Genomic DNA, 9,750 nt, shown 5'->3' with positions numbered 1-9,750 from the left:
GAACCCTCCTGGCAAGATGAATCATTTGCAACAAAGGATGTGACCTTTTGCTGGAAGCTCCTCTGCTCCACTGATGCTGAGCAGCCTGGGGCATGCCTATTGTGCCCAACCCGAAGGAAAGTCCTGTTTTCCAAGGGAAGCTGGTAGTTATAGCTAATATCAAGCTCTACACCCCTGTGAAGAGAGATTTCCTGACTTGATCCACAAATGTTTTCTCCTGTCCTCTCCTCCCCAGATACTTGGTTGCTTTTGTGGCAGCTTACCCCTGCTGCTTGCTGAAGGGAGACCTTCCCAACTAGCTCATGAGTGAGAAGTTAGGAAGAATGAAAGGTCTGGGAAGCTCAGTGTTTTCCTCGGAGTGGCTGACTGGAATACATCCCTTTCACCTCTTTACTTCTGTTCCAGTCAAGCTTAGGAAATACAGCCTTGTCTTCTTTCCACCCAGCTCTCTTTCTGACAGATCGTGCTGCCAAAGACTTTTTGCTGCCTCATAGTAGCACTGTGTCTCATGTCAGACAGGGTATTTTGTACTCAGGAGTGCTACCCAAAATAAACTCGGTGCAAACGAGTGGTACCTCAGTCCCAGATGGGATGTATGAAGGCTGTTGAATCATACCCCTGCTTTGGCATCGTGTGGCTGAGCTTTCTACTTGGGTTTTGGGGAGATATGGGACAGACAGCATAGATGCTTGGAGGAAGTCTGCTTGGGTGATGACAGCCAAGGACTGTGCAGCGGCAGGTTAGGTGCAACTTTAGAAGGCAGGAGAAGGGGTGGCCAGGTTGGACCAGGCAGGCCGTGTGGAGAGGTCTGTAGCCTTGCTGTAGGGAATACTGACGGACTCTTCTTACTTTGTGGAGGCCTGACACAGTGGGTTCCAGTCACTGATGCCTCTGTATGGGCTTCCCCTTCACTTGAGGACACACTTGTCGTAAAAGTGCTATGGTCTAGATGACAGTACTGGAATACTGCCAAAACCAGGGGGCTGATCCAGGGCTGAGCAGTAGTCCTTCACAGTCCTCCAACAGCTCTCAGGGGCCTGTTCTCTCCGTTGCCTGTGAAGAAACACATTGGTGACCATGTTGTCGGCCTGTCTTTGCCACCAGAGACATCTTCCCAGAACAGAGCGCTGAGTCTGTGCTCTAGACTAGCCTGTGGTGTTTTTCAGCTAGGAACTCTCAACAAGGTGCTGGGCTGGGGTCTTGGGTGATCTCGCACACTGCCAGTACCTGGCAGAGGGGGACAGAGGGCCAGGTCAGGATCGTGCCATGTCCCTGTCAGGTAGGTAAGGGACAGTGCCACATCCTGCTGGGTAGCAGAGATGAGTGAGCTGTGAGAACATCTTTACACCTACAAACAATGAGCAGAGGTTGAGCTGGCAACAAGCAGCTATTCTCATTGCCCCGGAGGAGCTGAGCTGATTTGCAGCGTAATTAATATGCATCAGATAAAGAAACCTGAAATCAGGGTTTTGGTTTGCTCAGAAAATATCTTTCCCTGCTTCACTGTTGATGCCAAATGAAATTCTTTGTGGCTGAGGAGGACAATATACCTCCTCCTTTTTATTTATTTATTTTGAAAGCTCAATGTCTCTAGTTTCCTACCTGGGGTTTGTTTGCCGTGCAGGAGGAGGAGGCATGCACAAGCGCGCATCAGCAGCAGAGACATCAATGCAGGCAGGCGTTCTCTCCAAAATCACTGAGGAGAAGCCAGGAGGATCACACCCACCTAAAAATAAACATTAACATATGTATGGGCCTTTCTGAGCCCGAATCACTGCTGGATACCAGATCTCCACAGACTCCTGCCCAGAGATGGTGCAACAGTCTGCTAGGTAGCAGCCTTGATTCCTCGTGCTGTGGGAAAGGTGCAGCTTTTGCTGCTGCTCATGGATTTCCTGGATCTTTGTGTAACGGAAGACAGCACCAAGATAAGATGCTGACACTGCTATGCGTGCTTTAACAGCCAGCTATGTGCAGTGCAACTGCAGACAGGAAAAGGCAGACTTGTAGTCCATGTCAGGAACTTTATGGTGGTATATGACAGAGTGTGGAAACAAGAATTATGTCTGCAAGGGCATTTCTCTGCCTTGAGTTCCTTCCATGATGCCTGCTGGGCTGAGGACTGATGTGGTTTGTTTTCATTTTGGAGAGCCAAGATGAGAAGGATGGTAGGCGGAAGGAGAGGCAGCGTGGGGGTTTGTACTCCCACACCCTCTGTGGCAAATGTGTTCAGGGCTTGTTAAGTCACGCAGGAAAAAAAACCCATGGGGTATAACCTGAGAAACTGAGGCATCAGTTCTGGTTTGGGCGTCCTGACCTGGCTCATGTTAACTGCTTTCCTGTTGCATGCCGCTGCATAGCAGAGCACAGCTGCCTCTTGGAAGTGGACAGTTTTCGTGTACAGGATTCCCAGCATGGGGATCACAGAGATACTGCAGGTCGGGAGTGAGTCATACTGAGACTCAAGCATGGGCCTGGAGAAGGCTGGCAGTGGGACAGCAGGGGGAGGTGTTGGTTAGCACCGGACAGTGTTAGCAGATCTCTCCTATCCCCAGCCACAGTGCTGTCTAGGCATATATGGTACGTGTAACTTGTCGCTCATTGGTGTCAGGGGAGCATCCTCTTAGCTGGAATAGCAAGGAAATAGTATGGGTCAGGAAAAAGTACCTTAGCATACCTGTGCAGAGAAACTGGTAGTTCCTGCTTGTACTGTCTGTGAAGCAAGGTAACACTGGCAGTTAGACATATTGGTGGGAATAAAATCTGCCCAAAGTTGAATGCCCGTGACTTCTGTTTGAAAATCAGTGGGAGATACCTATTCCAGATGTGCACTCAGAGTCCTACTGATCCTGACATCAGAGCAGAAGGCCTGCGTGTAGAGCAGGGCTTAAAACTTGAAACAGCACGCAGCCATCTATCTCAGTGCCAGTGCTCCAGCCTGTCTGTCTTTCAGCTATGGAGCCCCCCTAAGGGAATTGGGAAAGTGATGCTTCTGCCTCCCAATGTGTGCCTCTTATTTGGGAGGTTGTAAATGTCCCTGGAATTAGAAACAGCAATAAAGGCATCAGGGTTGTCCAGCTTCTTTGCATCTTCTAGGTTTGGGGAATGTTTATATGATACATAAAAAAAAGATTTAAATAGGCACAGGGTGGGGGCCTATCCAGATGGTCCTATTTAAACACAGGCTGATGAGGGACTACTGAGAAATCTGCTAGATACACATTTTTTTCAGGAATTAACAGCACTTGTAGTAAAGAAGCAGCAATGGCACTCAGCTGTTAATGTTGACAAACTTCTGTTGTGAATGGGGAGTGGAGGTTTTCACTCCTCTTTCTGCTTGGTGGGGCAGCTTAAGCTGAATTCAGTGGCTGGGTGACTCCTGAGAAAAGTGGTGTTTGCTGCTCTCTGCTGGTTTGTGAGGGAATGATGTGCTGTCAGTGATTCTGGCCCTTGTGCAGAGTCTAGGCAATGACTTACCATAAATTACACTTGGGTTTGGGAACAGGTAAAGGAGGGAAGTCTGAAGTCTAACCCAGAACCAGATAATAAAGGAGATGCATGGCCATTTCTGACCCTGGGAGAGAGGGCAGCAGCAGGGAGCAGAGCTTACAGCAACGAACATTTAATAGCCTTTTTTCTTTTTTCTGAATTAGTCCAATTTACTGAATTGGCTCTGTCAGGAGTCATGTGTAAGGAATGTGTTGCCCCAGTGCAAAATCTGAGGCTTATATTGCACTAACTAAAAGATTTTTTTCTGTTTTTTCACCAGCACCGGCAGCTGCTGAAGGACAGTTTCATGGTGGAGCTGGTTGAGGGGGCTCGCAAGCTACGTCATGTCTTTCTTTTTACTGATTTGTTCTTGTGTGCCAAGCTGAAGAAGCAGATTGGAGGGTGAGGTTTTTCTTCTGGACTATGTCCTTTGCACCTCAGCTTTGGCAGAATCTTGGGTTTAGCCAGCAATTTTAGTTGAATATGAATACCCCACACCTGGGTAACCATAATCTATGAGATGTAGTTAGTCAAGGAATGATCAGCAAGGTTGTGCTGTCTATTTGATGAGACCTTGGCCAAGTCCCGATCCCTCAGGAAAAGGTAATTCCTCCCACCCCTGCTCTGAGCCTTCCTAGGAAAATGGGATGTGCTGTAGCTGCTGGTATTCTGGACAAATGCTATTCACTTTTCTTCTTCCCTGTTCTTTTAATTGGTGGCATTCTTCACTTTCTTTTGCTCCAAAGGTTATTAATTTTGGCCTTGCAGCTACAGCCAGTTAACAGTTTTGCAGAAAAATTGGAAAGGTACAATAAACAGACTATGTGTCAACCCCAAAGTGCAGCTATACAAACAGTTTTGTTGACGCTTTTCACAAAGGAGAGGGGAGGAACCTTTACCAACATACCTGCCTCAAACAGGGCTTCTCTTCATTTGATAAATGTTCTGCTCGTGGAGACGACTCTCATCTTCTTGCCCTCCTCAAGCAAAAAGTTGTCCCTGCCCCTTTTGAAGCACAAGCTTGTGAGGAATGAACCTTCAAAAGAGTGGGACATTCCCAAGAGTGGGTGTTGCTGACAGTAGAGGTGGAGAGGGAATAAATCACATCAAATATTAAAAAAGTGAACTGGTTATCCTGGTGAAATCACTGGAGAATGGTAGTTATGAGCTGTAGTTTCTCTCTTCTGGTTGGATTACACAGATATACATATTGGCTCACCTGCCCCACTTGGCCCTCTTAGCTCAGGCAGGAGAGACCTGGGTTTAGATCATAGGTAGCAGCCAGGTCAGCAGCATGGCATGGCTTTTGAACTTTTCCTCTGTGGAAGCTTCAGAGGGTCAGCATGCAGGACTGAGAGGGTTTGCAAAAGATCATTGTGGTTTCTTAGGATGAAAAGAACTAGATAATAAAACAAGTTGCCTTGTTATGTGCTGTACTGTCTATTGGCCCTTCTAGGCTCTCTTGCTGGAAAGCAGCCCTTTACCAGGCTTCTTCCACATGGGAGCCACAGTGGAGTTGTACTCATTTCTGTATCTTGTGCACTGTAGCAGGGAAAGACTTGTGGGAAGGGGGAGTTGGTGATGCCAAACACCGGTAATAGTAAAAGGTTTGGAGCTTCTGTCTTTCAGAAAAAGCCAGCAATATGACTGCAAATGGTACATCCCGCTCACTGACCTTAGTTTCCAAATGGTGGATGAGTCTGAGGCAGTGCCCAATATCCCACTGGTACCTGATGAGGAACTGGATGCCATGAAGATCAAGATATCCCAGATCAAGAATGACATCCAGCGTGAAAAGGTAAAAGGGTTTGAGCACTCCATGCCAAGTACAGACTCAGTGTCTCTGCTGAGATGAGGTGCTGATAGAAGCATCGTTCCCAGAGCTGCACAGCATGGCAAGTCATCCTAAAACAGACTTCAGCAGAGGCTTGTGGTGCAGCTCTGTTATCAATGATATCCAGATGCTCTGCGGCCCATCATTACTTGTCCTAATGCACGGCTTGAATGATGCTGTCCTGTGAGAAGGCAGAAACAAAAAGACCCTGTAGTTGTACCCAGTAGCTCCTCTGCTTGCATGGAACTGCCCGTGACTGCTATCCCCGAGCGTCCATGTGTAGGGCAGGGCTCTTATGCTGGGGACACAAGAAGGACTGGGAGTGTGGCATGCCAATTTCTGGCTGTTTAAAGTATGATCCTGCAAGTGATTTTGGTCAGAAGGCATGTACTTCTGAATTTTTGCAGGCTCAGTTATGCTTTTGAAGCCTTTTCTGACTTCACTGGTGTCAAAGCACCAGCAAATATACGGAGAACACCAGTTATGCTGACTGGACAGTCTGACACAGATACGGTGTCTCTGGCCCAGGCTTCTCTTTGCTTGCAAGGTGTGTTTTCTCAGAGGTATTAGACTCCAAACGTTCCTGGAACCCAAAAGAGAAGTAAGAGCTTGAAAACTGAAAGCCTGATTGTGTGTAGAACAGGGTATGAATAACAGTGCTTGTACCATGAGATGACTATACCCCACACTTCCAAAGAACATGCTTCTGCCTCTCTGTCCTGGCTGGCTTTCAGAGAGGGCTTCGTGGAAGAAGTAAGATATTAAGAGGAACACCATGTGGAAGCCTCTTACTCACAAGGTCCAGGTGTCTAAGATACATTCTTCGGTGCATCAGTGCCAAACAATATACATGGCTGGGTTTGGGACTGTGTTTTATCCAAGAAAAAACCTTGGTTTTAGCTGACCTCTGTTGAAGATGGATTGGTGTGTGGGAGAGAATTTTGGTAACAGAGTTCTAGGCAGCTTCTAGAGAAGTTCCTTACCGTCTCCTTAGTTAAAGATGCTTGTGGAGGACCTGGCAGTGCTATGGCTGCCCAGTAATGTGGTGCTGCTGCAGCCTCTGGAACACCAAGTACAGGGCATAGGTGGGACAGTGGCCACATGCCTCTGCACCTTCATCTGGGGCAGCTGGAATTGGGGAATAGAGCCAAGTCTGAGTGTGGAGGTACTTCAGGTAACGTCTTCCTGAGCAGCTAGGGGACCTGTGGATTCTGTTGACAGCATTTCTCCTGCCTGGGGCCATTTGGCTACTCACAGAGGGAAGGGACTGTGGATCTTAAAATGTCTGTCAGTGTAAACGGGGGCAGATGTTGGAAAATGATGTGTGTTCTCTCTCTCCATTTCTCCCCAACCCTTCAGAGGGCAAATAAAGGCAGCAAGGTCATTGAGAGGTTGAAAAAGAAGCTCTCAGAACAGGAATCCCTCCTACTGCTGATGTCTCCCAACATGGCCTTCCGGGTACACAATCGCAATGGCAAGGTGAGTGGCTCTTCTGGTATCGAGTACAAGACAGATGTGAAGGTTGACTGTGGTGTGTGTGTCTTGTATATGCTGTTGTACAAGGAGGTCTTCATGCCCTCTACTGAAAGCAGTTTCCAAGGAACAGACATCCAACCCTTGCTACACCAAAGGTTATGATGACATCTTGTAAGGCTATGACTAATTTGTATGCAGCGTTGGCATTTAACGTTAGAAATTAATCCCCAACCTCAGCACCTGCCCAAGCAGAGCAATAGGAATGGCGTTCTTCACTGAAGATAAAACTCTACAGCAGCTGCCTTCTAGACTCCCCTTCAGGTTCAAGGCTTGGCTCACTCAGGGCTGTCTCCTCAGGACTGTAGGCTGCACTTGGCACCAGGGGTGCTGAAAGGTTGTGAACAGACTCCTTTAGCGCTGTGGGATGCACAGTGTGCCAGAGGTATTCCCTGCTCTGGCAGTGCTGTAACCTGTCACTGTGGCCTTTCCATGCACGTGGCAAAGGATTCTAACAAGATCCTATTGCTGCTTAATGCAAATCCACAAGCTGATCACTGCGTCCTCAGTTTGCATCAGTGTCTAGGCCTGTGGTGGAGGCTTTTGGGTTTCCTGGTGCAACTGTTGTGAGGAATAGCACCGAGCTGCCACGGGACCTCATGCTGCCAGGGATGCAGCTGCTGTTTGCAGGGTGGAGCTCTCTGTGAAGGCTCTGACTGCAGGAGTCCATGTTGGTACTGCTGGCGCGTTGCTGAGAACGCACATTGCCAGAGCCCTGCCTGTCACTGACAAAGCAGTGATGCAGAACAACTGGCAGGAGTACTAGAAGGACAATACATCCAACAATTTCCACTGGAGGAGGGTGGGAGGCAGGCGGGCCCGCTCTCAGTGGTCAGTCAGACTAATGCATGCCCCATTTTCTTCTGTTTTCCCGGGTAGAGTTACACATTCCTCATTTCATCGGACTATGAAAGGGCAGAGTGGAGGGAGAACATCCGGGAGCAGCAGAAGAAATGTGAGTGTCTCTCAACTGGGCACTGGTACAAATACTGTGATCTTATTAGAGAGCAGGAGTCCAGAGGATGAAGCGTCAGGCAGGGTTCCCTGCAAAAAGAGAGATGTGCGTTGAAATCCACAGCACAACATGGATGTCTTCTGTCTCTGCACATCTGAGCCTGTCTGGGAGACTTTTGCTTGCAGCAACATGTAGGGAATGTGTAGGGAGAGCACAAAGTAAGTGCGTGGAGAGATTCTCCCATTTACCCTAGAGATCAGAGCCCTGTGCAGTTCCGGGTAAAGGGAACAGCTGCACCCTTACTTACTTTTTCAGCTTTGCAAGAAAATAAGAGTCCCCCGTTGTTTCTTGTGAACCATCCTGAGACTTTTTATTCTGAAGAGTAACTAAATATGCCCTCAGTAGAGCTGGGCTGCAGTAGCAGTACAGTCCTGAGCACAACAGGACTGTTGCTGAGCATTGCCCAGGGAGCGGCTATCCCACGTATGCCCAGAATGAGGGTGCGTGCATCTAGCTTCTGCTTTGAATTTTAATTCCTTCCTCTTTGAATCTCCTTGACAGGCTTTAAAAGCTTCTCACTCACATCAGTGGAGCTTCAGATGCTGACAAACTCCTGTGTGAAGCTTCAGACAGTCCACAACATTCCCCTCACTATCAATAAGGAAGGTGAGACCTTTGGTTTATGCTTTCACATAGTACAGCTGCAGTGAAAACCTACCTCTGTCTGCCTTTGTGCCTTTCCCCTGAAATGGCTCTTACTGTTTCTTTTTGCTACAGGCTTCAACCTGGTGATGAGTTACAAACTGAGAGTTTCTGTAAAGCAAAAGCTGAGACCATATGTCCCCAACTTGTGTAGTTTAGTGGAAGTAGATGATAGTGTACAAAGAGAGAGCAGCATGACCAAGAACAATCTGCATCCCAGTATTACTTGCTGCAACAATAAAATACAAGCTCCAAAGAATATGGCTACATCTAAATTAGTAAAACATTCCTGGTCGTCCTCCAATATATATTCATTGACTATTAAATAGTTTTTACATGCAGCCATCACACTAGGGATTAGCGTGCCTGTTGGAAGTCCTGTCCTGGGACAACTTTGAACTATGCCTGGGAAATCTTTGGAAAAACACTAGTTGGCCAAAATTAACCATCCTAAATTACTATTTAATCTGCTAGTATAGACTTAGCCTCCATATTTTACTTATTCGCCTTTGAATTTCTTCCATGCTGTCTTGCTGACCCTAAAAATGTCATTGTAAAAGCCACACACTGCCAGAAGGCATTACAGGTGAAACCGACGCTGAACCTGAAACAGTCTCCTCTTTTTCTGAAATGGCTAAATTACATGTTCTTGCCATCCTTTTTAGGGACAGTTTACCCTCTGCTCATTAACCTATGTGACATCAATCTTATCACTTTATCTTTCACTTTTGGCTCCTCTGTGAACGTAACAAAATTCCTTGGGTCTTTTGTACAGATGATGAATCCCCAGGTCTCTATGGATTCCTGAATGTCATTGTCCACTCTGCCACAGGATTCAAGCAAAGTTCAAGTGAGTTGCAGTTCTGTAATACACAGAGGTATTGATGGGGGTTAGACAGTGCAGGTGCTGTGACAGCTGGGCATGGACTGCTTTAGGATTGCAGCATCTGGGGGGATGGTGAGGAGGAGAGGCGATTTGGGGAACTGGAAGTGAAATCGGGGCACTGGCGTAAATTTAGGGGAATGCAATTTTTTAATGCTTCTATTAACTCTCAGAAAGATCAGGATGAAGGATCAAGCATGCAGCATTATTTTTTAGGCCTAGTCTGTTGGTATTTTTTTTAAGCAGTGTTTGCTAATTATCCTACAGTTTTAGATACAAGTCAGCCCTTATCCTGAAGTCTTTCAACTGTATTTTGTTTTGCGATGAAAGAATGGAAAGCATTCTCTGACATCC

General features: G+C 47.2%; 1 protein-coding gene across 1 annotated transcript in view; it reads left to right on the top strand.

Moving 5' to 3' along the window:
- Positions 1–9,363, top strand: part of BCR (breakpoint cluster region) — a gene marked incomplete at its 3' end in the record, with an annotated part of 84,203 nt that extends 74,840 nt beyond the window's left edge. The window contains exons 9-14 of the mRNA XM_009888605.1: positions 3,770–3,891; positions 5,119–5,287; positions 6,683–6,802; positions 7,736–7,811; positions 8,373–8,477; positions 9,289–9,363. Coding sequence (XP_009886907.1) covers positions 3,770–3,891; positions 5,119–5,287; positions 6,683–6,802; positions 7,736–7,811; positions 8,373–8,477; positions 9,289–9,363 — 667 coding nt within the window. The remainder of the gene's footprint in view (positions 1–3,769; positions 3,892–5,118; positions 5,288–6,682; positions 6,803–7,735; positions 7,812–8,372; positions 8,478–9,288) is intronic.
- Positions 9,364–9,750: the final 387 nt, after the last annotated feature.

This window comes from Charadrius vociferus, unplaced genomic scaffold (genome assembly GCF_000708025.1).
Source record: "Charadrius vociferus isolate BGI_N301 unplaced genomic scaffold, ASM70802v2 scaffold917, whole genome shotgun sequence".
NCBI lineage: Eukaryota > Metazoa > Chordata > Aves > Charadriiformes > Charadriidae > Charadrius > Charadrius vociferus.
This window is presented reverse-complemented; position numbering and strand designations above follow the sequence as displayed.